At 38.1% G+C, this 17,538-nt stretch overlaps 2 protein-coding genes across 5 annotated transcripts; one reads left to right on the plus strand and one right to left on the minus strand.

The window, feature by feature from the left end:
* The first annotated feature begins 72 nt into the window (after window positions 1-72).
* Window positions 73-12,522, plus strand: LOC129260214 (solute carrier family 25 member 43-like). Of its 2 annotated transcripts, XR_010293763.1 has the most exons (5): window positions 88-757; window positions 3,444-3,616; window positions 4,732-4,866; window positions 8,148-8,375; window positions 10,442-12,367. XR_010293763.1 is itself a non-coding variant. In XM_064100382.1 (4 exons), the coding sequence occupies exons 1-4, from the start codon at window positions 235-237 to the stop codon at window positions 8,316-8,318; spliced, it is 1,002 nt and encodes a 333-aa protein (XP_063956452.1). In that variant the 5' UTR covers window positions 73-234; the 3' UTR covers window positions 8,319-12,522. The 2 variants fall into 2 exon arrangements, 1 of the variants encoding a protein (XP_063956452.1); XM_064100382.1 differs by having other exon boundaries at window positions 73-757; window positions 8,148-12,522.
* LOC129276827 (uncharacterized) lies at window positions 11,243-17,486 on the minus strand. 3 transcript variants are annotated; one of them, XM_064100379.1, is made up of 3 exons: window positions 15,820-15,941; window positions 15,374-15,672; window positions 11,243-12,332 (listed from the first exon to the last, which is right to left on the minus strand). In XM_064100379.1, the coding sequence occupies exons 1-3, from the start codon at window positions 15,840-15,842 to the stop codon at window positions 11,341-11,343; spliced, it is 1,314 nt and encodes a 437-aa protein (XP_063956449.1). In that variant the 5' UTR covers window positions 15,843-15,941; the 3' UTR covers window positions 11,243-11,340. The 3 variants fall into 3 exon arrangements, with proteins under 3 accessions (XP_063956449.1, XP_063956451.1, XP_063956450.1); XM_064100381.1 differs by having other exon boundaries at window positions 12,188-12,343; XM_064100380.1 differs by lacking the exon at window positions 11,243-12,332 and having other exon boundaries at window positions 15,820-17,486.
* Window positions 17,487-17,538: the final 52 nt, after the last annotated feature.

The following is a 17,538-nucleotide window of genomic DNA, read 5'->3' on the forward strand; positions in this document are numbered from 1 at the left end:
ATATTTGATTTATTGGATGGATTTATACGATTTATATATGTTAAAAGCCAAAAACTCTCCATCAGACAGTTCAGATCAGCAAAACGTGAGCGATTTAGGGATTCTCATTAAATGCTAACGCGAACGTGAAATTGATAAAAAAATCAAAGGCAAAGCCATGGATTGAGGATTTTCTTTAGATTGTTTTTCAAATAAAGGTAATACAATTTGAATCGGCATAACTATTCGGCAAAGATGGTCAGAGGAGGAAGAGATAACCGACTAACTTATGCGCAAAATTTATCATGTGGTGCAGCCGCTGGACTCGTCAGCCGAACACTCACTTCTCCACTTGATGTGGTGAAAATACGGATGCAAGTTGGGACCAAAGAAACGCTTCAACGAGGTTTTTTACGTAGTTTTGGCAACATTTACTCAACTCATGGTGTCAGGGCATTTTGGAAAGGAAATCTGATTGGTTGTTTACGCCTGAGTCCGTTCAGTGCTGTTCAATTTTTGGCGTTTTCTCGATGCAAGACTTTGCTAGCAGACGACACTGGTCGGTTAACGGCAACCAGGGCGATGATGGCCGGAGCTCTCGGGGGGATGGCGGCGACCGTAGTCACTTACCCCACGGACATGGTAAAGACACGTTTGATTGTGCAGCCAACTGCTTCAACACGAAGGAGATACAGAGGCATCATCCATGCGTTCAAGCTCATTATAAAAGAAGAGGGTTTATTAGCATTTTACAAAGGAATGCTTACTTCACTGTTAGGCAAGATAATAGATTGTCTTTTGAATTTTACTGGCTTACTTAGTAGTATATTTTATTCTGTCTTTTAGACTTGATTAACTAAACTCAGACAAGTAATTTTAATGTCATTTGTTGCTTATAAAGTCAAAAGCCTATCTTTTTACCTTTTTCACTGTTTAAGTTATGCAGACATAATAATAATGTCATTTTCATTCTTTCTAAGTTTGTGTTGCTAATATCTTGGTCACATTTGCTCTATGGCGAGTCGAAAACAGCAGTTTTATTTAATTTTAATTCAAACCACCTATATGTAGTTGGTACAAAAAAGGTTAAAACGGCTGTTTTCGACTCACCGTACGGCCGCCGTAGAGCAAATGTGACCAAGGTCAGTGTTGAAAAAATCCTGAGATATTTTTTTCTTTACTGAAAAATAAGAGGTAATTTAATGTTTTGATTTCATAGGTAGGCCTACAAATCTATGAAATCAAAACATTAAATTACCTCTAATTTCTCAGTAAAGAAAAAAATCTCACAATTTTTGATTTTTTTTTCAACACTGAGGTTGCATTGTTCCATTCAAAAGTTCTAAGCATGGCATTGGGCTAGGAATTGTGGAAAGAATTCCTTATGCGACAGCCACCCTAACCCTACCTACCCTAAACCCTAATGGACCGGTAGCCTAACCACATAATATTTTTGACTTTGGTTGGCTTTCACAAAAGGAACTCTTTCTGGAATTGTTTATTGTAAAGGGATATTTCCTTAAATTTATGGTTGTAACTGTAAGGCTATTGTTGAACTTATGACCAGTGTTATCCTTATTTTGAGGGTGAGAGCAACTTTCTTATGCATATCACACAACTTTTAGGTAATACACAAAGTTTAAAGCATTAAAAGAAACAAATTTCTCAGACTTTTTCAGTCAAAAAATCATGGGGTAATAATACATACATACATAACAGGTACTTATAATTACCAAAAATATGATCGAAGCGCTTTACAATGAATAACTAATAATACTAATAATGAAATTACATTAAATAGCACTTTAAAAATATCTATCTACGGGGACTGGTCCCTGATCTTAATGCCCTGTTCACCCACAGTTTAAGGAACTTGCCCAGAAGGCAATCCGGCAGGTTCATAACTCACAAGGGCTCTAAAAACACAGGCCTAAGCTAAACCCTAACAAACAACCAACTTACGAAAGAGAACTAAACGTGAATATTTAAACCAATAGTTACACTAAAAAATCATATAAGGAGAAAAAAAAATCAACAAGCAAATAAATGTGTTTTATGATAATAATAATATATTTCATTTTACAAAGCACCTTTTTATTGAACATAGAAAGAAAAAAAAAAGCTCACGAAAAAGAAACATAAATAGGGGGTATTTATTCAGAAACTACATAGTTATGAACTTTAAAGGGATGGTCCGGGTTTAAAATATTTATATCTTAATACATAGAGTAGAATTCACTGAGCAAAATGCCGAAAAATTCATCAAAATCGGATAACAAATAATAAAGTTATTGAAGTTTAAAGTTTAGCAATATTTTGTGAAAACAGTCGTCATGAATATTCATTAGGTTGGCTGATGATGTCACATTCCCACTTTCCGTTTTCTTATGTTATTACATAAAATCATAATTTTTTCATCATTTCATACTTGTGTGAATAATATATCTCCCGTGTAATGAAATAAGTTGCAGCAATAAATATCTAATGCACTAAATCAGTTGTCGATCCAATTTTTCTAGTTTTTGGAGGAAAAAATTTGAATAAACCTAATTTCATACAAAAGAACAAGTGGGGATGTGACATCATCAGCCCACCTAATGAATATTCATGATGACTGTTTTCACAAAATATTGCTAAACTTTAAAATTCAATAACTTTGTTATTTGTTATCCGATTTTGATGAAATTTTCGGCATTTTGCTCAGTGAATTCTACTCTATTTATTAAGCTTTAAATACTATCAGCCCGGACTACTGTATATGGTATAGAAATTATGACAGGATTTGTACTATTTGGGAGAAAATAGATCTCTCAAAGAATACGGATAATTGAATTGATATGACCATCACACTAGATGCTTCTAATGCCCGGGGGGGGGGGGGGGGCACTTAGTGTACATTGACGAGTGGATACCATGCGTGACCAAAAAAAAACGTTAAAATTATGTCTTTTTCAAGATAAGGCACGTTACGTACATAACGTAATAAGGGTGTCAAAAACCCTCAAATAATGAAAAAAGGGTATCTATTTCGCTAGGAAAGCTATGTGTTTAGGGTCAAATTTGCGAGGGTATAAAATAGACTAAAAATGTTTTATAATAAAAGGATGTATTTTTTGCCCACACAGTCAACGTGTTTAGAGTCCGATTTGCGTGAGGTGTGGGAGGTGGGGCCATACTCTAAACCTAATGATGTAGGTAAAGGTAAAACTGACGTCCGTGACATATAACAAGTAAAATATCGCTGTACTTGTTAAGGGGTTCAATTAAGGAAATACTTGCCAAGGGTAGGGTTTCATACTCCAATACTTGTTATGGGATGCATTTTCAGAATATGGAAAATACTTGTTAAGGGTGCTTTTCGAGACCCCATGGTCGTGCATGGTATCCACTCGTCAATGGAAGTGTGCCCCCCCGCGGGTTCTAATGCTAATTACAATACAATTCTTTCTTCTTTTTTTTTCTAGGGTCCATTCCTTTTTCTGCAGGAACCTTTGCTGCCTATGAGATGCTAGACATGCTTTGGACCAAACCACGCTATATGTTGACTCCTGCAGAGAACTTCATCAACGGTTGCCTCGCTGGAGCTACAGCACAGACTATTTCATATCCCTTCGACACGATCAGGAAAAAGCTTCAGGTATGCAGATGGTTTTTGTCAACAAGTTAACCGATGATTAACTTAGACCACAGTCATCACACTTTCATGGAATGCCACAAGTCAACTCACTCTATATTACAAATTCTATTGATCCTACAGTAGAAAGTTGTCCAAAATGAATTTTGTTTTGAAATCAGAAGAAAATAATTTTAGTATACAAGCGATTTCAATGAATAATTTTTTGTTCATTATCATTTATATTAAAGAAAGCAAGGTGAAACTTAGCATTCATAGAACTAAAAGTTTGTAACTAAATTTCTTCTTTATTATGGAGTCAAATTCAAGTTTAGTTATCAGAATATGAACAATTTTAATTCTTATAGGATGAAGCCACTTTGACAAAGGAAAGAACTAGACCATAGATCTGAGTTTGGATGCAAACACTTAAAGGGGAATCCAGCCCAAATAAAAACTTGTTTTTATAAGGAAAAGAAAAATCAGACAAGTTGATAGGTGAAAGTTTGAACAATATTGGACAAACAACAAGAAAGTTATGAATTTTTAAAAGTTGTAAATATTGGTAATCACTATAACCATGGAGACTTCAAATTGGCCGCATATGGGATGTCATAGTGATGTAAGGCAAAGGACTACTCTTCCATGTACTCCAATACTTATGGCTAAAATATCATTTTTCCCAAAAGTTTTATTTCAAATTATATTTTTCTTTCATGAGGACCTAAAACAATATACTACCTGGGTTATACTTAGATTACTGCCCCAGGGGAATGGGTACTTAGGAGAAAACAACAAATCCCTGATAATAAAGTACATGGCCTATGGGATAGTTGTCCTTGCCCCTTGTCATGATTTACTTACCCAGTTGCCAATTTGAAATCTACATAGTATTAGTGATCTCAATTTTAAAGCAGCTATAACTTTCTTATTGCTTGTCCGATTTCTTTCAAACTTTCACCATTCTGTTTAATTTATTTTTCTCCTTCCAAACACAACATTTTATGGCCAAGGCTGGATTCCCCTTTAAGGTTACAGTATGTTAGTGAGTCATTTAATGCCTATTTAATCTACTTCAAACTAAAGTGACCAATTTGAATTACGCAGTCATAACTTTATTGTTATCGGGATGTATTTAGGCTCAGAGTCGTGTGATGAAAGACGGAGGGGGTGTCGACATCAAGTTCCATGGCATGGTTGGAGGTTTCAAGGGGACAGTGGCCCAGTACGGCTGGAAGGGACTATGGAGGGGAAACGTAGCCAACCTATGCAAGGTGAGGTTATAAAAACATTTCAATTGTTGGAAACTGTGCCCACATACAGTGTGTCCCACAAAAAAAAATGTTAATTGAAAGGTTTTCTGATGAGTGCTGAAAGAAGGCTCATATCTCTGTTCACTGGACCTCATCACATAAAATTAAAAACAGTTGTATAAAACAAATGCGACAGGTAGTTTGCAATAATAAATCATATACAATATGATTTGCTAATTTTCACATTATACTCATTTAAAGTGTCATTAATTTTTTTTTGTGGGACACTCGGTATATAGTCGGGCTGGAGTCTATGGAAAACATGTGTTATTAGCATCATCATTTGGTCTGCAACACGTTAGGGCAAACATGAACAAGCAGTCATGTATGTCACAAACTCAAGATCTTAAACCTTGCGCGCTGATGTTGCAATTTTGCACATTCGTATAATTAAATTCAACATTCGTAATAGTGGTAATTAGTTTTCTCCCAGAACTTCATGTTAGAGAAGCTCATAAATGGCAAAAGTTCTTGGACAACATCTTTAATAATCATCAGTATCAATGGTTCAAACTGGAAATCTTGATTCAAAGAAACATGGAAACAATTGATATTATTATTCCCCAAAAGTTAATTCAGCATGCAAAGAGTTAATTCTGGCTTAATTCGTAACCCACAATTCAACAATTTAAACAGTGTAGCATTAAGTTTAGGCCAATTGAATGATCACACAGTTATTTGCTACTTACTGCACTCCTACTGCAAGCAAAGTACTTTCCTCCACAAATAAATCGAGTTTTCTCATAGTATGCATAAGATTGAGGGCTAATTGATGTATATATACATCATACTTATAATGATAATCTCAAGAGATAAGACTACTTCTGCTATCCTTATTATTCGTGCCCTGTGGCACAGAAGGCCTCCACACTTTCTTTCCATTTTTGGCAGTCTCTAGCACAACCCCTGGCCTCATTAATATTAATAATAATATATGCAATTTGTTAGGCGCCATATCCATCTCGTAAGAGATGCTCAAGGCGCACAAGCGAAGGGGGCAAACAAAATTACAAGTAATGGAAATCATTGATAAAATGAGTTAAAGCAGTAAGTTTTTAGCTTACTCTTAAATGTTTTGACACTCTTGCTATCTCGGATCTCTCGTGGAAGGGAATTCTATAGTGAGGGCCCTGCATGGATGAATGCCCGGCCTTTCCCCCCCACTTTGTTTTGTTTCCAATTCCATCTCGAAGCAGTGTAACAATGATGGTTATCTTGCTTTCTGAGGACATGACCTATCCAATTCTAACATCATCTTTTGACTTCCTTACTCATTTTTCTAAGTTGAGCGAGATTTATGAGCTCATCCATGCCAATATGTTTGGCCAGAATATTTGAAGTGCTCTTTTGAGGCACTGATATTGAAACAAATGTAGTTTTTTTTTTCATCACTTTTTTTGATCTTCCATTTTTCACAACCATAGAGAAGTACAGGTCTGACTGTTTGAAAAAGTTAACTTTGGTTTTCCTTCCATACTTCTTAGACCTCCACACCTTGTTTAGTTTCACAAAAACATTTCTGGCTTTATTAATTCTGCTCTTGTCATTTTCTCCAACACCTTCTTTATTAATAATTGCTCCAATAATAATATTATGGAGCTTTTATATAGCGCTCAATACAATACAGTCTCTATTTATAAAGCGCTTTACAATTTTAACAGAATGAAATAAAAGAAGGACAATATAATAAATTTAAATAGAAACAAAGTGTACAACATTAAGAGGTAATAAATGCCCATCATAAATAACAACAAATCAATAAATGAAATAGTGCAGATAACTGGTAATTATTAGTGTAAAACATAAAGAGGTAATGAAATTAAAAAGATGGGTTTTGAGTCGATTTTTAAATACATCGACAGTAGGAGAATTCTGAATGTGGGCAGGGAGATTATTCCAGAGAGCAGGGGCACACACCGAGAAAGCACGATCACCATATCGCATACGAGCACGAGGGCCAGGTGCAAGTTGCAGTTTTGATGATGAGCGGAGAGATATGAATGTAGGATATCTTTGTGAGATAAGATCAATTAGGTATGATGGTGCAGGACTATGAATTACCTGGTATGAGAGAAAAAGTATTTTGAATTGAATTCTTTGAGGGATATTTAATCAATATAATGTTTGCAAGACAGGAGTGATGTGATCGTGCTTTCTCGTGCGAGTGATGAGACGGGCAGCTGTGTTTTGAATTCGCTGAAGAGGGGTAAGATGGTAGGCTGACAAGTAAGCTATTGTAATAATCCAAATGTGAAGTTACTAATGTATTGACAAAGCGCTCTGTGGAACCCTGGTTCAGATCCTTTCTAAGATTGCCGATTCTGTAAATACGAAAGGATGTCAATCTGCAGACCTTACGAATATGTTCCTTCAAGTCTAATGCGTCACTCATCTACTATGACACCAAGATCTCTGGTGGACTCAGTAGAATTGATGACTGCATAATCATTCTGCTTTCGAAATTGAGAAGAAATGTGAACCAAGCTCCAGGATAGGCGAATTCATCTATATCTTCAATGTCCTTTATACCATCTAATTGAATTGTATCATTTTTCTTACTTTTCTCTCTCAGACTCCTGGATAAGACTAGTGTGTAGCTTTCCTAAGATACATTGAGAGACCACAGGCAGTGTGGATCAGTTTGGTCTTGCTTTGAATGGGAATCAACCCAATTTGAAAAAAATGTGCTAATATGTAAAAGAATAATATATCTTTGAAAGTTCAAACAAAGCAGACAACAGGAATTGTAATCTTTATATTTATGAGAACTCCATGAGCCTGTTTGATGATGCATGCAACTGTGGTAACTTGGCCAATATTTTAACTACCTTAGAAACCTTGATATTGATTGGCAAAGTTTTCATAGTGGCGACACAACATTTGCTCCTGCAACAATTGTTCCAGGCTTGATTTCATCTAAGATGTTGGGTTAGGGTTACCATTAGGGTTGCAAGAGCGTTTTATGTTAGGTTTAGGGTAGGGTATAGGTCAAACCCAGGGTTCAAGTTGGTCATTCCATTAGTGTGTGGAATTTAGATCAGAGCAGTTGTCACCAGCGCAAATGTCATGGAACTGTCATAGTTGTAAGTCTTTATAAAGCTGGACCCAGATTGGTTGGATAAGAAATATCATTGTGATGTAGGGTGAGAGAAACCCCTCCACTTGCTTGTTCCAAAACACAAGATGACTATACCTGTCCAAAGTGTCACTCATAATTTAATTTTTTTGTTTTTTTGCCACAGATTGCCCCATATGCAGGCTTCATGTTCATGACCTTTGAAGCGTGCAAGAAGGTGTTCCTGTACGAGAACGGATTCACCATGTCTCCTTACGATGACACCCCCGTGAGTGGAGTGGACCAGTCTTTGAAACCAGGCGAACTTCGGATGTGGAAGGAGAGGCATGGTTCATGATGTCCAGTTGCAATGGTAACCTGGATTTCCTCCATTGCTTTCGTCTTTACCTTAAAGGCAAGTCAGAATCTTGATGAGTTATTGAGGAGAGCTGAAAAGAGCTATTCATGAGTTAAAAGCAGTCCTAACAAGTGGATGCTTGATTATAAAGGTCTGGGACCTGGTGGTTATAATACAGATATTAACTGGTAGGGTGTGCAATATAACACTCTTTAGACCTGCTTCCCTGAAGCATAAAGTGATGGGGTGGGGTGGTATATGATCACAAGAGAAACTATATACTCCCTCAGTTGGTCCAAAGCGTGTTGTAACATGTAAGTTTCTAAATATATTAAACATCCTAGCAGTCAAGATCTGTTACCAATTAACTCTTATTATATCTTGGCCTGATATATCCTTTCATAAAGAGCTTATTAGCAGAGAAATTATGATTATTCTTCCTTTTAGACCATTTAGAAAATCAATTTTATGGCCCTCAGAGGCAGGCTCAATTGTATCATATAATAATCAGTTTTAAGCCATGTTTTATTTGGCATTTGTGAAATCAACTCTTAAAATGAAGCTTTGTGGACTTGTAATTAATTCTATGGAACGGCTTGTGTGGAACAAATTCAGCTTGGCTTGATTTAGTATCACAAAATCAAATTTAAAAGTCATTTAAAATTGATTTCAAATACAAATTTGTAATTGATAAAACAAATATTTTTTAGATTGATTCGTGAAAAGAATGTCTTCATGAATTCATTTTGTGTAATTCGATATGGTATAGAAGAAGGGAAACCGGCCATTTCTTTTTTCTACCGAAAAATGGTGAGCTTGACACACTTTTGAAAAAAAGATATTGAAAAATCCTTTTTTTCCTCCAAAAATATTCTTGTGCGATATCATGAGGCAGTTCTTGAGTCACATAGCAGGGATGTGAATACATTTTAAATGTATCAATGGGGGAATACTGGGGATACACTTAATGACCTATACAGTGTGTATGAAAAAAAACGGGACAGATTTGACAAGTCTATAAAATTTTTGTTTCAAATTATGATGTCTATATGTGGGTGTTAATAGGTGCTCTGAAGTCTTATCTTTCAAATGCCATTAAAAAAATTTAATTTTGTTCATGCTTGAGTGAACACGGAATGTTTTTGTCTGGGGTTAAAAAGGATGCTTGCGCCAAAATGGCATAAACTGATAAATATGATGATCGGACTTCTTGTTCTGTTGTTGTTTCTTTTTAATATGCTCTCTTTTAGCTTTCAAGATTCCTTCTTTAAGCAAAAACAATTTTTTTTCAACCAAAGTATGGGAGAGCGTGTATTTTTTTTCCAAATTAAACTTGGTCAAGGAATCAATAACCCCTTGCAAATAGGATTCATATTTATTAAAGGTACCTTAACATAATTTGTTTCACATAATAAAATACGATTTGAATAATTACAAGTTCTCACAATTGATAATGCAAATCTTCTTGCTTGGGTTGACAAAAAGTCTTCTTTTCTTTATGAAGGAAAATTCAAAGGTTAAAGAAGTTTAAATGAAAAAACAAAATAATTCAAGTAAATAAATAAAGTTGTAAATGAAATTTGACAGCAGAATTCAAAAATCATGGCAAAGATAATGAAAAGGTTAAAAGGAAGTCTGCTGATTAGCAAGAAGTCTGATCATCAAATTTCTCATTTCTGCCATTCTGGCGCAAGCCTCTTTTTGAACCCCCGACAAAAATGTCCCATGTTCGCTCAAGCATGAACAAAATTTATTAATTTAAATGGCATTTCAAAGATAAGATTTCAGAGCATAATTTATTAACACAAACATATAGATATCATAATTTGAAACAATTTTTTATAGACTTTTCAAAACTGTCCCGTTTTTTTAATACGCACTGTATATCAATGAGATATGAAGAAATGCCGAGAACCATGAATGTTGCTATTCGTTTTATATTGAAGTGTTCTTTGTGTCAGTCGGATGTGTCCACTGTACTTATGATGTGCAAGTGAAAATTTTCCCAATTCTCTTAATTAACAAATAGTCTTGGTAACACTGTCAAGGGAAAATTTGAATGCTTGAATAGAATGTTCTTTTATGTGAAATTTTTTTTGTCACTGATTTTACATTTTCCTCAGGAAAAGGCACTTGAATTGGGTTTCCCTTTTTCTGATATACGCACATATCTATTTCCAAGGAATGTCCAGTGTCAACCTTTCCCAGCTGCACAGTAATGCTGTTAGCCTAACAGAGCGCTAACAGTAAGCCCAGTCACATCTTTAGGATTGTAAAGTCAAGAAAACATTTTTTTCAATGTGTAAGTAATGTTGTAACATTAAGCATCGCTGCCACATTACTGGTTGTAACAGGGCGTCTCTTAGCGCAATGTTAGCGCTAAAACGTTTCTGTGCGGTCAGTGCAGGTTGACATCCTTAAAGGAGAATGAAACCTTTGGAACAAGTAGGCTTATGTCGAAATAGAAAAATCAAAGAATAAGAACAAAGAAAGTTTGAGAAAGATCAGACAAATAATGAGAAAGTTATGAGCATTTGAATATTGCAATCACTAATGCTATGGAGATCCTCCCATTGGCAATGCAACAAGGATGTGTGATGTCACATGTGAACAACTTTCCCTTTGATGGACTGTAAAATGCCCCCAGTATGTCTGTTTTTTCTTATGGTGATACAAACTCTTTATCCATGATGTATTCTTTACAAATCTGTATTACATGCCCTCCTGTAGAAAGAACACTTTCCTCCTATGTGTTACAACGTCGGAAAGTTAATTTCCTTTCTTTATCTACCTCAGGTGACAAATACTGAAAAATAACAACAATGACAAAAGATTGAACATGTTTGGTCAGAGCTGGGCAATGATTATTAGCTATAGAGCTGGGCAATGATTATTAGCTCGCTGTTTATTCAATAGACTCATATTTGTTCAGAATGATATGAACATTGCAAAGTATGCATAAGCAAAAACACAGCCAAGAAAATTAACTCGACAACAATGATAAAGGATTGGGATTTGAAGCTTAAATCCCGAGGGATTGTGAAGGAAGAAGATTTGACGTTGCGTCCGATTTTATGTATGTGTCCCTGGCTTTGTCTGACTTCCAACGACCATGTTGTGAAATCAGAAAGGGAGAAACTCGATTGTTACTAGCTGATGAAGCTCCACCCGACCGGAGACTGTGCAAACCGAACTTAGAGACGTCGGGAACAAGGGGCTTCAACGCCATCAGGACAATCTCGCGAGTTCTGGTGTAACTTAGGCCGTGAGAAGTGGCGACTAGACCGCGTTTGGAACGAGCAAGCCTGCGAATCACTGGTAGGTGAGAATGAGGAGGATCGCCTAAAGCTGCGAAATATCGCTCGGCTATAATGACGGGACAGGTCGGGTTGGATGTCCTAGCAATGGTAACATCTCTGCCTTGGCGGAATTGATCGGTTTTAGAAGAGGGTAAGTGTAGGACTAGCCTGTCATGATGAAGAGTGCAGTCCTTCCTTCTTATCCTGCTAAGGTCGTCGAAGCGTAGGAATCCAGCATAAGAAATGAAGCATATAAACAAAATGCGTAGATCAGCTAAAGATGCATTGAGCTGACCGTGTGATGCGCGAAGATGGGACAGGATTTCTGGTGTAACAAGCTCCTTACGACAAACAGGGGAAGAGTGAGTCCGGTTATACCCCTGCACTGCTGTTTTTACCATAGGGTCATCTGTGGGTGAAGGAAGGCCTGCGAGACTGTGCGCCCATTTCACTGACGCGACGAGGGAATCTGCTAGAGTCTTGGCTCCGCTAACGGAAGACAGATGGGAAAGGTATAGACAGAGGTGGTACGCTTGGACTGGAAATGTGGGTAGAGATTTGGAGCTCGCCCACTGGACCCATTTGTCCCAACGGGATTTGTATTTTGATGTGGTAGATGAAGCTTTGGCAGACATGAGTAGGGATGGAAGAACATCAGCGGCTAGGCTGCGTAGATGCGGATCGGAGATGGAGTCTTGCTTGGCGGACCATGTTTCTGAAAGTTAGCTCATGAGAGCAAGAAAATTAGACAAAATTAATAAAAAGAAATCAGTCGAAAGACTGACATACATACTGTAACGGTAAGCAGAGTGAGAAATTTCAAGAAACAAAGTAATGAGTAGAACCAAAAGCTGCTTAATACGTACTTTTTCAAAAGTAGGTATCCAAAAGACCTAGATTTAATCAAAAGAATAACAATGCGACAGGAAACGAATAAGGAGGATGCAAGGCGCCCAGTACCTGACTAGTGTACGAGACACTAGTACTCGGAGGCCACGAAAAACCCCCATATTAGTTCATGGAGGAAACGTGGTTGCGTCCCAGGGTACCGAGCGAGGGCGCACTCCCTTGCTCCTTGCTCCTGAATACTAAGTAATGCAAGTTTGACCAGGGGCGGGGGGGGGGGGGGGGGTGAGGGGAAAGCCGTAAGAACAAAAAAAAAGGGGGGGTGGGAAGTCGAGCTAATAATGCTGAGCCGAGAATGGAAAAGATATGCTTGTTAGCGCAACGAGAAAACTCGAAATACGCAGTTACGTAAGAAACACAAAAGGAACACCTTGCGTTGGATACCGAAAAGAAATTCCACTTTCCTCCTATGTGTTACAACGTCGGAAAGTTAATTTCCTTTCTTTATCTACCTCAGGTGACAAATACTGAAAAATAACAACAATGACAAAAGATTGAACATGTTTGGTCAGAGCTGGGCAATGATTATTAGCTATCGAGAAACGCAAAAGAAGGCATAACAGGGTAAAAAGTTGCCAGGAACTTAAATTGACCTAAGCAAGGTGTGATTACAATGCAAGCAAGGGCTGCACATCACATAGGCATGCAAATCTGCCTGTATATCACAAAACGGGGGGGGGGGGGGTGACTAGGCACGCAAATTGGCCTGGATAGAATAAATAGAGATAATGATAGGTACGCAAATCAGCCTCGATAGAACAAAATAATATTATTGGCCCGCAAATCGGCCTGTATCGTACAAAAGGAACGAAGGGCGCACAAATCGGCCTGTATAATGCAAAAAGCTAATATCGTAATATGAGTACTTGACCATGATAAGGACTCGTTTGCTTCAAATACAATTTGGGCAATAACCCAAGTCAGCAGAACAAAAACCGGTGTTTGAAGTTCTAGGCGAGCGCTTAAAATCGTATCGTAATGCTAGGGTAAAAAATTACGGTTGCTCGCAAAACACATCTTTGTCTTTGTGCAAGGAGGAGGGAGTAAATGAAGCATTTAATATCCTCCAATCGTGAATGTGCGCATCAAAATGGATGCCGTCGGGGCAAATGAAAGGCCAGAAATGGGAGGTAGGCCAACGGGGAACTATCAGCGTGCCGACAGCGCTACAAGCAGCCATGCGCTTTATTACTTGAATAATGAACGATACTGGCGGGCAGAGGTAATTGTTTTCAAATTCCCAATTTTGACAAAATGCGTCCACGGCGGAAACGCCCCGGCAAAAAAATCTTGCGTTAAAATTGGGAAGTTTGGCATTGTGGGGGGAGGCAAACCTATCGACTGTATGTGGCCCCCACAAGTTGTCTACTTGTGAGAAAGAATGATCGTCGATAGACCAGTCGTCATAATCGCGATATTTACTGATCTTGTCTGCTAAAATATTTTCTCTCCTGGGTAACCATTCCGGTGAAATAACAATATCGTGCAACTGACAGTAAGAGAAAATATCAAGCGCGATACGATGAAGATCGGACTTAACACTACCATGGTTAATGATTCGAGGCACGTTGGAATTATCAGAGAACCACTTGATTTTTTGGTTAAAGCAATGGCTGGAAAATGCTTTGAGTGAGCGATAAACAGCGGTCAATTCGCGCCAAGTGGAACTCTGAAGTTTCTCAGAAGGTGACCACAAACTGTGGACGCGCAGGTGTGAATGATCTTGGACATGAGCACCAAAACCAAGATCGCTGGCGTCAGAAAATATTTGCATGGTCGGTACAAGGCGATATGAAAATGCAAATCCATTAAGCGAAAAAATGTTGGCAGACCAAAAAACCAGTTCATTGAGCACAGATTCGGAAATAAAAATCAAATCGGACCATGAAGACCGAGATTCGATTGCGCGATAAGTTGCGCGCGTCATCAATCTCGCCACCGGACCGAGAGCGAGATTCATTGAAATGACGTGTCCGGCGAATGAGGCCAATTTTCTCACTGGGACAGGAGCAGCAGCCTTAGAAAATGACACAAGCTCGTCAGTGCTCTGAACTAAGTTTATTAGTTTCGACTGAGGTACAAAAATCGAGCGTGATGGTGAATCGATGAGGAATCCTAAGTAAAGAATTCTACTAGATGGGTTCCAAGCACACTTTGCTTCATTGGGAACGAAACCGCTGCGCCGGATAGTTTCCCTTACTACTGCCAAATTTGCTAAAGCGGATTCATAAGACGGTGAAATGATGAGGCCGTCATCAATATACATGTAAGCAATTATACCATGTGAACGCCAGTGGTACACTAGTGGCCTTGTCAATTTAGTGAACAAATAACATGCGCTGTTGAGCCCAAAAGGCAGTACAGTGAATACATAATAACGTACTACGGAATCAGAATGGGTCCAAGAAAACCCTAAAAATTGCTGGTGGGGGGGAAATATGTCGACATGGTGATAGCCGGACTTTAAATCAAATGAGAAATAAAATTGCTCGGAACCAAGCACTTGCGCAATATGAGTGAGATCTTCATATTTAAATTTAGATTGTGCAACAAACTGATTTGTGTGACGTAAATCCAAAACTAGGCGTAATTTTTTGCCTTCGGCAACGGTTAGAGGGTTACAGCAATAAGGGCGTTGCTTTACTTCTACTGCACATCTGTTTTGTATCAATTCAGAGATGGCACTTTCAACAAAATCTGGGTGATCCAAACTGGACTTGTTATTCTTGCTATAAAATGGGGGAGGTACTTTATCAAAAGGGATTTTATAACCGTACTCGATAATATCGCAAACAAACTTGGAAGCTTTTAATTCACTTTTCCAGAATGATAAACATTCTCTCAATTTACCTTGCACGCCTGAAGGCGGGTCGAGAGATGAGGCGGGTGGGGCACTAGAAGGGGGCCTTGGATGGCTGTTGCTGGTTGACGGCACTTCTAGCGGCTCGCAGAGCGGGGCAGTTGGGGCGGACGTGACCGGAGATGCCACACTGGAAGCAGATGCGGGTTTCAGAACGGTAGGGGTTGAAGCGACGAAAAGTCCCAGGCATAATGCGAGGAGGTACAGAAGAGCGGGGGGCCCGGAAGGGGGGCTGAATCTTTGACTTTTTGGCTGTTTCGGCCCTTTTGGTGGCTGCAGCCTTCTCCGCCTGAAAATAAATCGCATATGAAAAAATTAACAATGCATGAAGAAATGCACAGTGGTATAAAACGCAGTCAAGTATTGCTAAAATTCGTATGAAAAATTTGATATATTTTGTTAAAAATAAAATATTCTGGAATTAAAAACATATTACCTTTCTGAGACGTTTTTCGTCATCGGAATTCTCCGCGAGGTCGTCTGCGATATACTCTTTGACTGTGGCCCAGCCCAAAGGGGAGCGGTCTGCCAGGCGAATCAGTTTCTGCCTCTGAGTAAGGAGGGCGGATGCCTCGAGTAGACGCTCCTTTGCGGCCTCGATATCGATATCCTGCAGCGAATGTAGAGCGTCGTCAATGCACTGAAAAATTTTCTGGGCGTGGTCGTATTGCTGCTTGTTTCCCTCACTCTTGAAGGAGGGGGAGCTTTCGGGCTTGGCAGATTTCCGGGAGGCAGAGTCCACCTTTCGTTGAAGAGCCTGGATGGCTTGTAAAATGTTGTGAGACGTGGCTGGGCCGGGCGTGGTCTCGTCCACGTCCATGCCGCTATCTTGACGGAAAAAATACGGTAGCAGGGCTCGTAGAGAAAATCTGGAGCTGGTTTCCAAACGTGCGCGAGCTAATAATGCTGAGCCGAGAATGGAAAAGATATGCTTGTTAGCGCAACGAGAAAACTCGAAATACGCAGTTACGTAAGAAACACAAAAGGAACACCTTGCGTTGGATACCGAAAAGAAATTCCACATGATCTACTGATAGATGTGATAAAAGAGAGACAGTTTAAGTGAAATATATACTAAAGTAATGGGGAGAGTTGTTCACAAGTGACATCGCACATCTTTGTCGCATTGCCAATTTGAGGATCTCCATAGCATTAGTGATCGCAATATTCAAGTGCTCATAACTTTCTCATTATTTGTCCGATTTTTCTCAAACTTTCGTTGATCTGTTTCTTTGATTTTTCTGTTTTCACACAAGCTATCTTGTTCCAAAGGTTTCATTCTCCTTTAAGATAATATACAATGAAGTTGATTGTATCTTATTTTAAGGATGTGTTCGCAATATATGCTGATTAATGAACAGTGCCTCTATTTATTGGTGGCCTTCATTTCTTCCAGTGAGAGTGTGCTTACTGTGCTATTATTTTCAGCGATAAACATATACGAAATTCAAATGTATCATTGTATATCAGCCTGATGAATGCTGTACATGTGTATATATATTTTGAACATTCTGTAATGTTTGAATCAAAGTTTGAAATATGTTTTAATCATTCATGTATTTCAATATACTACAAAGGAGTCTACATCAACCTTTGATTAAAGGTCAAGTCCATCCTAGAAAAATGTTGATTTGAATAAATATAGAAAAATCAAACTAGCATAACGCTGAAAAATTCATCAAAATCGGATGTTAAATAATAACGTTATGGCATTTTAAAGTTTCGCTTATTTTTCACAAAAAAATAATATGCACAACTCAGTGTCATGCAAATGACACTTGATGATGTCACTCACTCACTAGGATGTGAATATAACTGTTTTGTGAAATTAAGCGAAAATTTAAAATGTCATAACTTTCTTATTTTACATCCGATTTTGATGAAATATTCAGTGTTATGCTTGTTGTATTTCTCTCTTTTTATTCAAATCAACTTTTTGTTGGGGTGGACTTGTCCTTTAAGAAGGAACTTTCTGAAGAACAATTAACCTTGATTGACAAACAACATTAAGAAATATTTATCCCTATTTCTTGACTTTTTGTTGGAAGGTAATAGATAAGAAATTCAACAATACTAGAACTATGAACAGAGCAAGTAACAGTATGATTCGCAAAAAATAAATATAATAGACTCACAACTCTTGTGATATGATAAC

Source organism: Lytechinus pictus, chromosome 5 (genome assembly GCF_037042905.1).
Source record: "Lytechinus pictus isolate F3 Inbred chromosome 5, Lp3.0, whole genome shotgun sequence".
Classification (NCBI taxonomy): Eukaryota; Metazoa; Echinodermata; class Echinoidea; order Temnopleuroida; family Toxopneustidae; genus Lytechinus; species Lytechinus pictus.